This window comes from Zerene cesonia, chromosome 18, assembly GCF_012273895.1.
Source record: "Zerene cesonia ecotype Mississippi chromosome 18, Zerene_cesonia_1.1, whole genome shotgun sequence".
NCBI lineage: Eukaryota > Metazoa > Arthropoda > Insecta > Lepidoptera > Pieridae > Zerene > Zerene cesonia.
The window spans coordinates 2,161,935-2,181,246 of NC_052119.1; the positions used below are offsets into that span (position 1 = coordinate 2,161,935).

General features: G+C 31.3%; 1 protein-coding gene across 3 annotated transcripts in view; it reads left to right on the top strand.

Moving 5' to 3' along the window:
* The window catches only part of LOC119833955 (leucine zipper putative tumor suppressor 2 homolog), a 67,913-nt gene that overhangs the window by 14,699 nt on the left and 33,902 nt on the right, over positions 1–19,312 (top strand). The window contains exon 1 of one of the 3 annotated variants that reach the window (XM_038358203.1): positions 16,406–16,639. The exons of the other annotated variants lie outside the window; for them this stretch is intronic. Within the exon in view, the coding sequence (XP_038214131.1) occupies positions 16,619–16,639 (21 nt within the window). The 5' untranslated portion in view covers positions 16,406–16,618. Of the gene's footprint in view, positions 1–16,405; positions 16,640–19,312 lie in introns of those variants that run through there. 3 annotated transcript variants of the gene reach the window in all.

Consider the following 19,312-nt stretch of genomic DNA (forward strand, 5'->3'; position numbering starts at 1 on the left):
TCAGTAGCTTTTGCGTGAAAGAGCAGCAAACACACACACATCCTTACAAACTTTCGCATTTATAATATTAGTAGGATTTCAAATTTCTTCGAGTTAGATGAAGTAGATTTAATGAGAGAGTTTATGTTGTTAATAAAACCATTAGAGGTTACAAAAACTAACATTTATAAGAAAGCGGCGGTAGCAAAAACAATATATCATAAATCATGTTTAAAAGCACTACATTAGAATGATAATAAGCTAGTCTGATGGTGAGAGCGCTAATTGGCGACAATTCCGTTATGAAGTCGATTTCTGACTGATACATTCTCGTTTGACCGACATAAGAAATGACATGGGCGATTATTTTGGATACAGTTCCAAATACTTATTTGAGATCAAATATCCGTCATAAATTGACACAAAATCTATTACTGTCGATTATGATAACAACGAACCATAACGCCTCCACTTCGCTCGGGTTTTCCGGAGCTGAAAACTGAAAGATAATGTATCTGAAATTCTCACATCACAAGTGCAATATTTGACTTTTTCTGTTACAAATAAACCAAGTAACTTACAAACAATGATAACATAGACGAAATTACACTGTATATATTATGTCCATTTTTTAAAAGAATCAGTCAGATCCATAAACCTTCTACTTTAATTGATTTCAATCGATGTATAACAATACATCGAAAATGTAAATATTCTTGCTGCAAATTTCTGACGAAGGGATCGTTATAGTCGACAGAATTGTAAACCGCATGACGGAGCATTACCACGACAAACAATACGGGGCAGCGCATGCCTGACCTCAAAGAGCAAGATTACACTCATTTCTCTTTATTTTATACTTTATAAAACGAGCAGGATGCGCTTAGAGCAACAAGAAACCTAGCCGGCGCTTTTTGTGTAAACTACGGATGTATTAATATTCGCCGGACGGTCTACTATTTTCTTGCTCGGTACAATGAACTTTAATAACTATAATGAAGGCTTCGCCGGGTTTCGAAGCGGATACTTTAATTTGTAGCTGTATGCGAATTTTATTAACAATATGCGTTATTGATTGGCAATAGTGGATATTATTGACTGCTCATTAATTATAATTTGTCAATCATCGAGGTTATGAAATAATGTTTTTTTTTTCTTTTTTGATACAAAATTGTACAAAAACATTCCCATACATGATATTGTCATTCCAATGTATAACATTACTGTAAAAGAAATATTTTTATTTTAAGATAATTTATGTGCCAGAACTGCTATACATTAAACGAAAGTCGCATAAAATTGCAATTTACTCGTCGCAAATTCGAAATGGGAAGTAATGAAATTTCGTAATAGCCGCAGACAGCTCACAATTTGTAAACACTAGTCGTTCCAAGGAGTGGTTTGAATGTGGAGCATCGTTGCATTGGTCATATATCTCAAAGGAAAGCGTAGGAGGCGACGGCGCCTAGTCTCTCCCACGAGGTGCAAACTTCTTAGACTTATATATTATCTGTGGATATTTCAGTCATTCGCCTTAACGTTTATGGATTCTAGAATGTTCCTAGGGTGAAAGCTGCGTGATGGGTATTTATTGATTAGCTTATTTATTATTGAATTAGTAATATAAATGATCGTATAAACAAATTTTACGATGGAATATACCTGTTTAAGTAAAGGTATTAAAACAACTATAAAATCTATATTAATTGGTTTGAATTAAGTATCCTTTAGTAGTTTTATGTTAGTAGGTATGTGTATATGTGTTGCTTTTTACAAAGTGCTTTCCAAAATCAACTATGCCATTCTTAGTTTTGCAAATAACCAATTAAATTCAATAGAATATCATTTAAATCAACACTTTTTTGTTTAATTAAACTTCAGTAGCATTTTATATTAAAAATCCCAAGCAGTTCATTCATCATCACATCTAGGAAGGAATGATGAATGGCCACGGAAAAGTATAAAGCAACTGCGACGGGATGACTTCAGTTGGGACCGCACATGTTGTGTACTGCGTAACAGTAAAACAGGCTCCAGAGCTAATCGCTGATATGCAAAACATCAATTAACACCGTTTCACCGGTGTGTGTAGGGCTGATAGTGATCTTCGCTTATTAAGTTATTTGAATAATGATGTCTTTTGGATTGTCTTTTATATAAATGCACACCGTCAGCGAACTGTGCCCGACAAGATTCCTAATAATCTTGCATCTAAGAGAGAGGTGTAAAGAATATTTATTGATATGGTTTTTTTATGATTTTTCTCATTATATTTATTGGTTGTCATATATATTTTACGTACGTATCTAAATTGAAATAGAGTCGTTATATTTGTGTTATCTAAAAATGTGTGCAAGTTAGGTAAACAGGTTTTGATTCTACTTTATGTATGTTTTGTAGTTTTGATCGTGTTTTTTAATGTCGATTTCTAAGCAACTTACTTTCATAGAAATCGATTAATATTTAAATTGTTATAGATTTCTCAAAATATTTTTTACGAACATTTGGATGAAGTCTTCATCTATCATCTCAATCTAAATCTCTACTATCAATATAAATCTACTGACTGTAAACTGTTTAAGATAATACTTGAATATACTTTTAAGATTCTTATGGATATACCTATATATTAAAAAAAATAAGAATTTCTAGTATATATATAAATCTTCATGATCTACACTTACAACTTAAATAATATTCATTCAACTTAAAACACTTTGTTCTGATAAATATTACAAATTAATTTAATTCCCGCCCGATAATTTACGAGCTCTTTCCAACAATAGCAAAGTATTTTGATAACGTTTAGTCATTACATTGTTAGTTAAATGAACACCCTTATACGGTGCGAATAACAGTGGAATAATATTTGAACTAGACTTATGTAATTTGATTTGAATTTTGATTTGCATTTGTACAATACCGCTTGGGGTTAAACAATTTGGAATCGTTTGGTCATAGTTCACATAAATCTTGTTAAATAGAGTTATAAATAGGAATTGAATATAAATTACATTGAGCAATAATTCTGATTTCAATTGAGTCTATTAGAGACAAAAATAGCGCTCGTTAAATTGACTTTGTTTGCTTGGACTTCTAGAAATTCGTTAATAGATTTTTTTGTATCTAAATTTTATCAATATGTCTTGTACTTTTTGCCTCATCATAAAAACTTCATACAGCCCGGGGCAATTCTGGCTAGTCTCGATTTTACCCTAGAAGCTAGACATTGAATAAAATAAAAAGAAAAAAAAATGAGTATTTCTCGATCGAGATCAAGTTTTTAACAAAGCAGCAAGAGTGACATTTCAATGTGCTTTGAATTTGTTCTTTTTAAAACAAAAATGCAGCGTCAGTCTTTAATTGATGGCCTTATAGAGAAACTTACCGCACAATTAGATATTATTCCGATATGCTTAAATGTACTTGTATTGTGTACTTAATACATTCTGGTTTCTTGGATATAAATTTAATGAGATAAGATTATTAAAATTATGGGTATGATACTCATTTTATGAATATTTTTTTTATTTCGTTGAAACTTAAATCAATAAAATAATATAGATAGTAGATAAATTTACCTTTAAGCTGTATTTGAAATTAAAAAAAGTTGTTTTTCGGAGACATTTTTCTATGGTCCTTTAATTGTTTTACCATCTCAATCAACACAACAAACAATTTTAACAATTACACGCACACGGGGTCTTCTATATCGCTCTCCATAATCGATAATAAATGAAACAGCAATGGCATCTACATAAAGCGAGTACCAACCAGTATAAATACAGTTTTTGTGTTGAATTAAATTGCCGTGTCGATAATTATTTGCTCTTTACGGATATCTCACGTGAAATACTGGTTTTCAATTCAATCGAAATGTATAATTGGCGTCAAAAGCTCTTAGGCTGTTGAGTCAATAGTTTGTATTTGTTCGTATAGATTTTAAATTCAAAGGTTGGTTGAAGGTTTCTCTTTATAACGCATATGCAAAGGGCTTAATTGGGATTTTGATCGAGGAATAAGTTTTGCTTTATCCAAATTGTATAATGCGACTGTTTAATTTGTGTACACGTATGTTATAAACTTCATAACTCTTTTTGATATCTAAATAGCCTGGCGTAATTTCTAATTAAAAACCTTTTTGTAATATTCGAAATTAGTAATACATAAATAAGGTCACAACAATTTTTGTCTACTTGAAATTTTATTTTGTTATTAACACTACTCAGATATTCATTATCCTATTTCGTCTAATAAGTATTTATAAGCAGTTGTATAAGTACGTGATATAATTTATAAACAATGTTTAAATAAATAACTAAAACACAACTAGATTACGTCATACGCACTTTTTATTTGAATGAAAGATTATCTAATTAAATAAAGTATTATTAAGGCCATTCAAATAAGATATGAATTTTTATACAACATAGCTTAAAGAGTGTTGAATATGTGGGTGTCATCAACAGTTGACCTACGATGTGCAAAAAACGTCTTTTTGTATTTTATTTTACTAACATGAACGACTATCGAATGCGAAGTATAAAAATTCTCTCCGTATTTTGTGGTATAAGCCATCAGCTCAATCACACAATTTGATTGACAGCAAAAGCAACTGTATTCCGTTTTTTTTGCCGATCGTATCACGAATACGACAAATCCTCTCGTATCAATATGGATTTATTACCGTTAACATAATGTGACTTAGAAAAAAAATCCAAAAAGTATAATCCGTATAGCAATAAAAAGTTGAGGTTAGAATACGGTTTATGACGCACAGACTACTCATTATTATAGGCATAGAAAGATGATGTGTAAATATCCAAATTAGCTATATTGTTTTTCTAATCCCGGCATTGGAAACCTAAATTACAGTCGGCTTGAAAACATTGTTAGTTAAGTAATCTTTAACAACCTCAATGTAGACTGTAGAGCATAGAAACTGTCAGTCAGTTTTCCACCTAGTCTTTTGGGATTTTCATTTCATCAAAAGGGAACCTATACAAAGCATGCATTTATTTACGTACCTACAATTGACATCTCAACTCTTGTTTGTACCGGATATGTCGCTATTTAATTACCCTTTATTAGTACTTACAAAATATCATTAATTCCTAAATTACATAATCAAAGAAAACGTAAGACCAAGATACGTTCATGAACATTTAATATCTGCGTAGTTGCCCAATTTCCCTTGAGATTTCATAGTAGTCGATGTAATACTATAGTACAAATATTCATTGAATTTATATTAATTTAAGCTGAACTAAATGAACATTAAATAAACTAAATTAATCAACCTCAAAACAGGACATCGCTCAAATGAAGAAAATCGTCTAAATTCATTTAATCCAAGGAGTCTCACAAAGCATGAGTTTGACCATGGTTTTTTAAGTGGTTACATGTTGAGGACTAATGTTTACTTTCCATATAAGAATACATATTATGTAAGTTATGTTTGACGTCTTAACGTTATCCTATTCTTGTGAAACTATTACTTAAACGTTTTGTTATTTTTAAAAGCTTAAGTGAGTGATGGATGAACCACTTCCTTAATGGAAATGAAAGACGTTACAGACAAATGATGGTGATATATGAAGTGGTGCTATGCGTGTATTTTTGTTTCTAGAAACGTCTAGATGAAAGATATGGTTTAGCATTATAGCTTTAAGAAATATGTACATAATTACATAATGAATTAAAATTGAATAAGTAGGTATTTTTGTACCTCCTTGCACAAAAGTAATATTATTTTCATAGGGTGTTCTCCGGTCCATTATATATTAAATATTAATCATGTTACTGATGTAATGATCGAATTATAAGAAGGTATTTATAATGGTTCAAACAGAACATGGTAACATTAAAAATAGAAAGTAAAATCTGACCCCGAGTTATTTTTTATATGCGATCCATTGTACTCCAAATCTGTTCAATGTTTACGTCAATATAATAAGAACTATTTTGTATAGCACTTTCGCTATTCTCTACGAAAAATTATTTTACTTTGTGTTACGCGATTTTAGGTCCTATGTCAAAGGAGTGCTGTAATGTTGTATCCATCAATCGAGTGAAAGCGACCAGTCAAAGCATGGCTAACAAACGAGATGATGACCATTCAGTTGTATTGAAAGCTTGTACTTCGCAAAGCTACACTGTGGGAATATATTTTTAAATCGAATTTAGAATAACATTGGCCACTTTTATACAATGCTTATCGGTCGATAAAGACCTTATTGGCGGCTATTTCAAATTTAGAATATAATTTCTTCAAATTTCAAGGTTTCTCTATGGAGTACAATTGACAACATTTTACACTGTCACTCTATAGCAAAAGTTGTTCCCCGTGGATGTATGTATGTATGCTTAAATGTTTAAAACTACGCAAAGGATTTCGATGTGTTTTTTTTTAAACAGATAGAGTGATTCAAAAGGAAAGTTTATATGTATAAATATTTTATTTATTAATAACATCTACAAATTTAGCGTGTGCGAAGCCGGGCTTAAGCTTGTTTTAATAAAACGTTTTAGTAAAATTCTACAATATTATTATTTTGAATACTTTAGATTGATATGTCTAGGCTATTTTCCAAGATAGTGCTGTAAACTTTATAGCTTTGGACATTATCTACTGCAGCAATAGATAGTAAATAGTTATAGCTCTTATAGATAAGAGCTGGATGTATTCTCACATTCTCGATTAGTAGAGGCGTAAACGATCATGTCCGAACATTGAACAATACCAGTTATCTAGAAGTAGGGTTGTCACGTTTTTATTTTAAGCTATCAAGCTTCTCATCGCAAATATTAATTTAAAGTAAATTTGCTTGTCAAATACATTGGGTACGCAGTGGATCAATGCAAAAGTCTCATTTCAAATTATTTCCCTTAGACATTACAATAGTAATAGAATGTCGTTAAAATATCGTTCATAGATAATAAAAGCTAAAAAGTTTTACAAAGTTTGCATTTGTATTTTAATAAAATAAACTTTCTTTTAAACAGCACCAAACAAAATTGCATTCATCAAATGCAGCTGTACGTTTATAAGAGCAACTCAACAACTTTACATTAATTACTCACAAAGGGTTGTCAACCCTGCAGCTTACGAGAAAGCCGCCCGGGGCTGTGGCTCAGTGGGCCACCAGATGAAGGTCATACAGCGAAAGTACTTAGTCAAGTGCAAGGAGCCTGTTTCACAGATTTTTTACATAGAGTCATGAACACTTTCCAGTGAAAAATTTTCACTTTTGATTTTTTGGGATTGTCTTAATCGAGAAAGCTATATTTTTTAAATATGTAAACGTTTCATATATCAAATTGCGTGTAAAATGTGTTAAAAATTCATATTTTCCTGAATACTTATATGTTTGTTTGTTTGAACATATTTATAATATCATTATATTCAAAAAATCATTTTGGTGATTCTGTGGTCGTTTGGTAATTTAGTCTAGTCCTGACAATTTAAAGGCGATTTAGTATTTTGTTAAAAATAATTATTAAATGTAAATGATCAATAGATTACTGTGTGACATTATGAGCTTTATGGATCTACTTGTTATGACACCGAAAGATTACGAAATTGTATAAAATATATAAACATGGTTAAACAACACTGCAGGTAAATACTTAAGATTAAGAGAACATTTATTTTATGTTTGAGGTAAATTACAGATATGCTATAAAGTTTACTACATAAAGACGAATACGCCGAAATCATAATTATCTTCACATCAATCTGCTGTTTTTTTCGTCAAAAACATCAATTTACAAGGAAAACTGTAACTAGGTCAATCAAGAATTATCACAAAATTAAATCAGTGCCGAAAACTTGTTTTGTTTCTCTGCAACGAAATTGATCTTGATAGCTTCGTGATGTGAACGATAATTGATAACTCTGTCACAGTTCCGAAAGGTAATATGTGCGTATGTTTTAATTGTGAAGGTATAAACAACTGTAAAATGTGTATTTTTTCTCGAAACACGGAGCAGTTTTCATGTGTTCTATACTTGTATTATTATTTATAAATGAATGTAACCGAATATAAATTATGATCATTTAATGACTAGATTATGTAAAAAATTACTTTTGTGTACATAAATTAGTCCCTGATATTTAAAATTTCACGATTAGTTCCCTTGCAATTGAAATATAGTTCTATCCGCTTAATTTCTATTCCTATTCATTATTATTCCTAAGTCGTATCGAACCTTCGTTATATCGATGTCAATTGATACACAATGGAGACAATTCATTAGATATTGTCTCGTCTTCAATTAACCATGACTTCTATACATGTATACTAACCACAGGTTTTATTCGTTGGTCTCTTGTTTAAGATCCTGTTCGGAACTTATGTAATGTTTGCTTTCTAGTTTATACCCTGTAATTTTATATAACACAACAATGATCAACACTTCAATAACAATTTGCATAGATGTTAGTTCGGATCGTTGTAAATTGTAGTTGAAGGGGAGTTATATAAACATTATAACATTTGTCGTAGACGATATATCTAGAGCGCCTAGAATTTATTGAGGAAGGCAAGTAAGGTATGGCGTTTGATATTTGTAAACTTTAAACGTAACTTACTGTATTATGTACGACATATAGTGGATAAGGTTTAAGCTTTTGTTTGTAATGATAATAATTTGTACTCTTACAAAATACCCTAATTTAGACGGAAAATGTTTTTTCCCCAGACTTTCAATAATTATTTGCACGAGAAGGTATTAAAGATGTTAAAAAATATGCTTTAAAGAGATATGTAAATATGTTGTTTCAATTAGCATTGATTGCGAAATTACATTGTGAAGTGGGTTTAAACTTAAACTCATGACATAATTTACAATAAAACATATACATATGGAATAAGTATATAATATTTGTAGCAACAGAAAAGTTCATTATTTAAATTTTTAATGTAAACATAATGGGTACACTGTTTGTACATAACAGTAAACGTAATGTACACTCGTAAAATTGAGCAAAAACGCGTCTATTAAGTCCCACGACCTTTCCACGCTTGTAAATTACGTCAAATCGTAAATCCAAGCGCACGCGCAAAAACTACAACAATGCGTATTGTTTGGAACGAGCATTATAATTACTAGATGCGTCAAATGCGTAATATGACAGTTTCGAAGTGTTTTATTGGTGTTCCGAACGATTAATCTTATTATATAAAGCAGTTATGTGCGATTTTAAAATGTTTTCCGATAACTGTGAATTTCTGAGTATATTTTATGCGCATGAAATTTTATAGCAAACATTTTTAAAAGGTGATTTAACCGAAAAATTGTTTTACTAAGTTTCTTGTTCTTTTATGTATTGCATAGTTTCTTTCATCTTTATCATCACCCAAGTCTATACAATATTATATTTTCACTGCTGAGGCACAGGCTTCCTATGAGAGTCCAGACCATAATTCTCCACGCTAAGTGCGGGTTGCGGCTGATGTCACAAGTCGTCGAATCTTTTGATTCTTCGAACATGACATATCCATTGAGTATATATCCATAGTTAACTAGAGAATCGATCTTGAACCCTGGCGCCTTCCTAGTTCCGTATGCACTCGCGTTTAGAATGCAAAACAGTCGGACAATCGGCGAATATTATATAATTATAGTTTACCACTGTTTCGTGACGTAAGCGATCATTGAATGAAATCTGATATGAATGAACTGTAAGTATGATTTTTCGTTACCCAAATTACATTTTAGTTTTTATAATGCATTAGGTAATTTAAGTTTTTGTTTCTATTATATTATAATCAGTGGAATTCGGTCAACGGAATTTCCTGTCTTTATTTCAAAAGGAGTTCTTATTTCTCAACAGTCTTTTATTTCCTATTTAAAGCAATTGGGCTGCGTTTCATTTCAAAATGATTCAGAGCAAATATATATATATATATATTAGATATTTAATTATGATTTGTTTCATTTTCGTTCTGATGTATGCTCCATATACGTCTTATTATATAACGGGCCATTCGCTTCAATGATCGTATCGTCGGAACAATGGTGGTACACTGTTTGGTACTATAATTTACATTTACTCCTCCGTCACATTTCAAGATATTATCCACAGGTTCTCATAGTTGTTTATATTTGTATATCATTACCGGTGATATATAAAATTTCCATCTGAAATTTTAAATAGTCGATGACGCATCTAGCAGAATATATATATGTAAAATATATTTGGCTTAAACAGTTCCTTATGCTTACCACAATACTTATATATTCTATAGAATTTTTATATGTACGAATATTTGTATGAATCTCGTATATGTAAAGACAAGTTTGTATGTAATTTGAGTCAGAACTATTGTTAGCATAACCTAAATCACGTAGGTATTCCGCGTGAGAGTTTATACTTTTTGCTGATCGATTACTCGAAAAAAACTCCCCACAACATCTTTGTGGAAGCTTTTTACTACTTTTTACAATAGCTACTGATTAATATTATTAAGTAATGTAATAACTGAATATTCTTTCTTACCACTTTAAAATAATAAATTTTTCTGGAAGATATTTCTTTTCTCTTTTGTTGAAAGAAGTCTGTTGGGATAGGTGATATACACCAATAAAAAAAAATCTAAACATTTGCTGCTATTAATTTGCTGGTCTATTAATTTGTTTCTTATAGCTACGTTCATAGAATGTCTATCTCTAGCCACGAAAGTAACCTAAAATGTAGAATTATTATTGACGCTTTCCGACGTATGAGCGGTCCAATCTGTAGGTCGTGGGAAACCAAATGCAATCTAGCCGTATACAATACTGGCATACTTTTCAAATTGTATTGCCGATGTGAAGCCCTTATGCTTGTTATACGGTGATGAATTTAACTGTAAATATGATAAGAAGGTAACACGATTTAGAAAAGCATCTTCGCATTTGTAGGATAGGAAGAGAAAGATGGTCAAATAAGTTTTTCCATTGAAGTATATTAATAACATACGATATAGTATGCTGTTCAAAATTTAATAGACGTATTTCTATGCATATGGAGTATGTTTAATTAGGTACAAGGGTAACTTAATGTTAAAGAACACATAAAAACCATTTTTATTTGCATTAAATGCTTTTCAGAAGTGATGATCAAAAAAATTCCGGGGTTAAAAGGATGTTTAAAATTAGATATTCCATATTTCTCAATACTATTTATCGTAATCACACTGATTCCCGCTAAGGAGCTAAACGGAAAACGTGACTTGGACATTTCCGTAGATCTAAACACTTAATTAGACTAGAATTTTCTCAGTACATTGAATGAAAGAGCTATAAAATTGCTTGCAAATTGCCCACAGAAGTGTAATTGAATACAACTCTATTGGTACAGAATACATTTATCCAAGTGTCGCTGCAATTATGAGAATCTGAATATTATTAAAATGAAACTAATGGTTTTAATTGCCTTCATCTCGAGACAGAGCTATTTTATATTAATTTATTTTGAACTGATAAAAATTTATAATAGCTTTATAATAAGCATTATTTTTAAAGCATAATAAATTAAATAATTTATTCTAGAAGCTAGATTAACATATATTACTCTTTATCAACTTATATAGGTACGGTTGGTAGGTAGGTATTTCATAAAATTATTTTCCCTTTACACGTTACTCCGCGTAGTATCTTCTTGGCCAAGCACTAAGCCAGCCGTTGTCCAATTATTCAAATAAATACGCAAAACCATAAAAACACAAAGCCCGTTGGATACTTGAAAGCTTAATACCTATTGATAAATTATCAAAGCATTAAAGACATTACAACAATTTCTCAGCGCAGCATAGGTACAATTAATGGCTGAAGCAAGCGCCATTCCTCCCTTTGATTGCCTTTATAGATAAGAAAATAAGAACATTATCCTCGCGAATACACCAATGTATCTCACACCATTTATTTGTGCGTTATTATCTATGAAAATGAATGCTCTTTTGCTTTATCTAAGTGCCATTTGTAATATGGTACGTACAAGCTAATGGTTGCTTCTGAATCATACTCTGTCACCCAATATATTAATGGCGTCCATTACAGCTGCAGATAAATATTTATGTTAGTTTCTAAATATTAAGATGTTAAAACGTTTTAGTTTTTAATATTGGCTATGAGAAAGTGTGTTATAGATTTCTTAAGAACATTAATTTTAGGTATCTTAATGATGACATTTGAACTGTGAAATCATTTTGTAAGAGGTGATTGTGATAGACTGAATTTGTGATTGGGTAAAGTTTAAATAATTGAATATAATAAAAATCAGGATTTGATTTGGTATACCTGGCAAATATTTGGTTTTAAAATGTTTCGTCTAATCTAATATAAAACATCAAATATGAGGAAATCGTCAACTGAATGTAAAATCTGAAGATATGAGAGAGAAACGATTGAAAGAAAACAATTTAAAATATTTATATTTTCAATTCAAATTTGAATCATTATAACATGCAGGTAGTAAGACGAAAGTCTTTCATGGCATTCAATTAAAAATATAGAAACTTTTTGAACGGTTACATATGCAATAAATGTAATAAATTATAAATAAACAAGCCGCATTTGTACACGTTACAAACTACAGTACAAAAAACATAAATTGTCCTCCAGTCTTCCAGAAGTTACATCAAAATTTTAATACCACACCGACATTTAAGGTAGACAATACCGTATTTATAACGTTCCCGTGTTCGAGGACATGTCACTGGTCTGGTCTATTGAGCAGCGAAGTCGTGACGCTCGGTCACGAATTTTTCACGTTTTAAAGCGACTACGAATGATCAACAGTAGCTTGTCACTTGATTATTGATATTTTAAACAATTTTGTAATCTGGGTTAGATTTTAATTGATTTTTCGAAACCGTTCGACGCGGCACGACATTAAGATTATGCTAAAACTAAAGTGATGGTGGCAAATTTTAAAAGCGTTTTTTACATAAGAAGGCCTTTGTATTATTAAAAACTAGCTTTACACCCGCGGTTTCGCTCGCGGTGTATTAAACTTAACAAATGACTACTACTACTATATTAAAAAACAAATGACTACTACTACTATATTAAAAAACAAATGACTTCTACTACTATACTAAAACGCTACGAACCACGATATCCAACGGCGAATAAGAATGGAAATCGGTGTAGGAGAGTTCTTGAGTTTATCGCGAACAGACAGGCAGATAGACAAACGCGGTGGAGATCTTCGTTTTGTAACATTTCGTGTTCAAATGCGAATTAGTACTGAAGTGACGTTTAGTATTTGAATAATGTTGTCTTTATTAAAAATACACGGTTTGAGTATACAAATTTGGTACAAAAACTAGCCAGAGAGACCTCAAGCATCTATAATTTCCCAAGTATATTAAGAAAGTTCATTTTCAAATTAAAATAATATTACGTTTTACAATAACATAACATTTCAATACTCGCACACGTTTATCGTTTATGGCCTTAATACAAGCTCTCACAATAGCGCAAACAAATAAACATTATCGTCGTCCAATAAAATCCATTAGCACTTGTAAGGATGTATGGAATCACTAGAAAGTTGTCATAAACCGGCTTATTGTTCAGCCGAAATCATGATGCGAAAACACGTGTTCTGTGAAATATTTTGCCTGATTTTTTGTTGAACTTTGAGGGCCTCTTTAGCGTGCATGTGCTTAGTGAGATGGTTTATTTGCAATTACACGTGTATTATGCAATCAACATAGGATATTCTTTATTTAAACGGAATTTGTTTTTATTTGGGTTAGATGTATGTATTTGATGTATGGAATAAGATGATTGATATATCAATTGTAAATATTTTATACATAATTAAACAAAATCAATGCCTATCTTTTTAGGCAATAATTCTTTATATAAATAGCATATAAATGTACTGCATTAAACAGAGAACATTTTTCTTCTGTTTTAAATAAATTATTAACCATACGACCAATCACAAATTACATGCTTGAAATTGCTCAAAGAAAAGCCATGTAACATAATTCGATTTGCTATACAATCTGGGGTGTAATATTACTGTAGAAGTTCAAGTTAATATTACTATGAATCTCGTTACATCTTCAACCTGATACCTAGAAGACGGATGTTAAACGAATATATTCTTAGAAATTCATTGCTTGCCATGGATTACCACAGTACCAACGTCGTGATATGCCTATTGATATTTTGTTTTACTAAAACGTTTTAAGCATACGTCCGCTAGTGAAAAAATTGGCTACATTGAGAAAAAAAAAGCAATTTGAAATGATCTCAACGCTTGTAAGAATTCACTATCGATTTGCTAAATTTAAACTCAAACATTATTTACCGTGATATTCCGAATGCTCTTAATCAAACTACTTACATCGTTTAGCATTCAGATAATTGTACAGTATTGATTTTTCATTTACATAAAAGAGGCAGACATAGATTAATATGTAGTCAAATGAGCGTTTTTAATAGGGAGGGACCGAACTTCTTTTAACATTCGGTTTAAGCTGACTTCATCGGCTTGAATAGATTCGACATTCGGCTAAAGTATGGTTTATTTGTTATAAAAAGAAATTAAAGTAGTTTATTAGTATATACCTTGCTATACATAACTTGGAATATGTGTACTTTAATATCACAGTTATTTATATGTTAATAAGGTAACACACTATAATTTCGCTAGATTGTAATTTAAATGTTAATTTGTAAAAGCATACAAAATCTTCTTGTGATAAGAAGTTTATTTAATTATTTTTTTCTAGATACCCATAATATAATTACAACAATAATAAAGTAAGTGCATTTTGTTCAACTAAACAAATTTATTAGATCAAATTTCGACCGAATTTTTTGATTGTTGAATATTAGGCTAAAATTCGTATACTGTTCAAACATTCGGCGCATCACTAATTTTTACTACTTCACCGCAGTCTCTCATGATAAATGACCAAACACGGAGTGTTTTAAGCAGCTGAATGATATTGAAGGCGCCATACTGGTTTTTGATCAAAAGATACGGCCGTTGCGCGCGCAATCTTCTCTCTTTTGTCTATTGCCGCGCTTTATAATAAAGTTTAAAGTAAAATAAATAAAAATATATATTTACCATATTTCGCAACATTCATCTGCAACGATTTGTCCATTATACATATAAAATTAGGTTATTATTAAACTCTTATTAACAATTTTCATAAAATTCAGTATGTCTTTATGAGAGATACTGTAGGTACTCATTTTAAAAACTTCAGTTACTTTATGTCCAAACCAGGTACTATCATAATATCGATATCAAAACATCGATAAGACACTGACTCAAGACAATATAAGAGATCGATTCCCATTAATACCCCTATCTATCCATCAAGATGTTTATCATGGAATTAGATGGCCGATACATTTCTACTGCAATTTATATACCCTCATTGGCAATAAAGTAGCGGCTGGTCTTTGTATTTTTTCCCAGGATTGTTAGTGTACAATCGATTGTCATGAGAATACGATGACTTGCATTGTTCAACTAATTGTAGAGCACGTAAAGTTTGTCGTAATTATTTATGGTGTGCTTATGTTATTTAATAAATTGTTGTAAAAATGTAAAATACTTACAGCTTCGTACACTATGAATAAAAAGCACTATTCTCAATTTTTATTTTCATTGACATCTGACCATGACCACACACCTTTTTTAATACCACAGACAACAAAATAATTGAATACTGTTTATTTATAAATCCATAAAAAAATGTACTGTATATTTAATTAAGTTTCGAATATACTATTTAGAACAAGTTATGTGTTTAATTTTCTGTCAAAATTCATAACGGTATGTATTTAAATAATAAATTGACCAGGCAAGTCTCCAATATCAAGAAAAAAAAGATTTCCTTTTTATGTAATAAGATCATGACCTTTTGGACCTACTTAACTGAAAATAATAATAAAAGCGGGGTAACAGCAAACGGTATAATGAGTTCTGTTGCAATAACGGAACGCCTTCGTATTGGCACCAGAGAGCTTGGCTAATGCTTTGTATTATGAGCTTATAATTAAATGCAAGTAATGTATGAGAGCAAACTTTAACATTTCGAAGTTTCGTCATAATATTTACTATGCACAGGCTTTGTTATATCATTAACAAATATTTATTTTCTCTATTATAATACACAGGTCAAATTGCAACTATATACCTTCTCAAACACAACCTTTTTATAAATACTCTTAATTAAATATACGACTCGTTGACAGAAGTAATATTTACTAATTTCTCGATCCGATATAAACTTATATATTTACCTCCTAATAAGTATCACAAAATGAATATAATCATATTCAAAAGCTATGGGGTCAAAATCATCAGTGGCCTCCGAACTTGTATGGTTCATTGAGCATAGCAGCTGAGCGCAATCCTCACCCATTCAACGTTTTGCCATAGCCCGTCGTTCAGTGCCAAGTCTAAACACGGAACGCACCACACGCGCTAGCTGTATATTGAAAACCTTTGCCTTATTATTCCGACGCATCGTTTGGCGCGGTTTTTGAATGTTGACATATTTTAATCTGTAGTTTTTCGAGAACATTTTTTTTAAATTTTAGAACGTATTTGTGAAATGTGTGCTTAGATAGTGATCGCTCCACTTTTATAAACAAAAGCAGCAAATCCAACATGACGTCTGTATACATTGAGGTAAGTGCACGACATTTACTGGCATTTAACTTTTTGTTTAGTAATTTGTTTAAATGGCCTTGTTGTTAACATTTTTGCTGGCCTAATTTGGGTGCTGTACTCTGTGATGTTAAGTGTGATCTTAAATTATTTTTAAAAGTTTTAATCGAGCAAATTAAGGCAGAAATTTTTGTCGTTTGGCACGTACATTTGTTGACATTAAATGCTGGGAGATAATTTCATTTTAAAATGACTATTTAACATTTGATTTGGTGAACTTTATTGCGATATATAACATCGCATTTCGCAATTGATACGTCTAGGCGTCACGAAGTAACAATTGAACTTATCAAACAATTGGTGGGTTGCCATTATACTTTAAGGTAATTTCTTAATGGTTTTATGTATATTATATTCATGCGCTTTAAATCATTTTTGGTGTTGATTAATTGATGAATCTGTAAAGTATATACCTAGTATGTAATAATGATTGATTAATATTATGAGAATACATATTTATTTTATATTCATAAATGGATAAAATTACCTACTATTTATCGCGAATTTTAACTAAAGACAAATAATGGTTTATTGACACGTCATGTCAAATTTTACATGGTTTCTCGTAGGTATATTTATTAAATTAATACAAGAAAAATTAATTGAAGCTTTATAGTATGGGAAAGCAGACACTAATCATTTTCTTTGCAAATTATAAAAATGTGGTATTATATGCGTAGATTATAACTTATAGGTAAACCGACTGTGTGGTTCATAGTTATCGTTACACGCAACCGGTCTATTTTCCGTGGTAAATATTTACATTAGATCGGTTGGTTATCGATACGGAATTTTTATCGATTCTTGATAAGAGTTGGGATTCCGGCGTTGTAACGGATTTGTATCAAACTTTTATGTTAACTTTGAATATCAATATTGACTCTAACAATTACATATAAAATTTTATAGTTATGCGTCTATTTATAAATTATAAATCTGTATTAAAATTTTTCATTTCTCATGTCAAATAAAGAATCTTGTTGAATGCGTATAGCCAATAAGATCTTTTAAAACTATGTTCCGTAAAACCTTAATAGAAATGATTATACATTATCTGTATACGATCTACCTTCACTATTTATTGGAACGCATTATAAGTACTTACGTACTAAGAAGATTATGCGACCGAGCGCTTCATATTAATCTTATTAGCGTATTAACAGCAACGTGAATCTATTATAAGAGGCATAATCTATTAAAAACGTCTTATCTTCTTTATGCAAAAGAAGGGCAACCTAGTTTATGTATTTCGAAAGCTACAAACATCTTCGAATTTTAGTGTAGAATTAGTTGCCGAGGGGGTCGCGGATGAATTTTAACCAGCTCCCGTGGCCCCCTCACCCAAGTGGCTCGACGGAACACAGTGGGGTTTTGGTCGGTAAGAATCCGACATAACCCACGGCTCCATCCCCGAGGGCCGTGGGTATCTATGCAAGATTTCCCCACTATAAAAAAAAAAAAGTGTAGAATTAGTTAGGAAAATATAATTTGTTATATTAGTATAAAGAAGTGGTCACTGAGGTGAGATAATTATTATTTCCATTCTTTTATCTAGAGAGAAGTAGTGTTCGTAATTAACGTAACTGATCCCCATCAACTTCTGTAAATAAAGCGGTTTATACGCACTATTGAGTCATTTTATATTCAGTATCGTTTACTTTACAATGTCTTACATTGTGATGATATAAGAATCGTAGTTAATTAGCACAGTCTAGTTGTAAATTGTGGTTAAGTAAATGCACCTGAATAACATTATCCATTTAACACCCAGAGAGCTGAATATAACGTTACTTCGTAAGGTTAGAAACGAATGTATGAGTATGATACAAGCGTGTTATTTCGATTGTTTGGTTTGCCTATTACGGAGTGCAACGCACCTATTTATACTGCATCGAATAACACGGTGTAGGGCTTACTGCTTGTTACTAAACATCTCTGTTTGCGTACAATGGACCCGTGTTCTTGAGGTATTCATTACGGACGTTTGTTGACGGAAGTCGAATTTCTTCACATATGTTTATTTTATTGCCGTCTGGTTAGTTCAAGTTAAACGCAAGTGCGGTCGTGACGGGACATTTTATTATCGGAGATGGCTAGTTGCGAACACTTGGGGGCATTCTGTACATCTGTTCAATAAGATTATACAGTGCGTGTTGTAAAACCTTGCAGCGTAACAGCCGCGTCGTTGTGTAATCTGATTTATTGTTTAAAAAGGCGTATGTTTGTATCAAGATAATATCTTTATATTCAAAACTGACGGTCGGCCATGGATTTGCCCGTGGAACATATACAGTACAAAATCAAACTCTGCAGCCTTATATTATTAGAAAAGACTATGAATTTCATTCTTAAATGCAGACAGTCTATTATATGATTCTTTCCAACTACCGGTTTGCTCGCGTAGTCAATGGAAAATAGAGACGATACCGGGATTTTCCCTAACACACGGCAATGAGGCCGTTGGATCCGGAATAAAAACTCCCAAAAAGGTTTTTTTCAGAGATTACCTTCGTCGGATCTCAAACTATATCCCTACCAAATTTTACCCAAATCGGATCAGTGGTATAGACGTGAATAAAATAAAGACAGACCGAGTTACTTTCGCGTTTATAATGTTATAGGGGATTGTATATT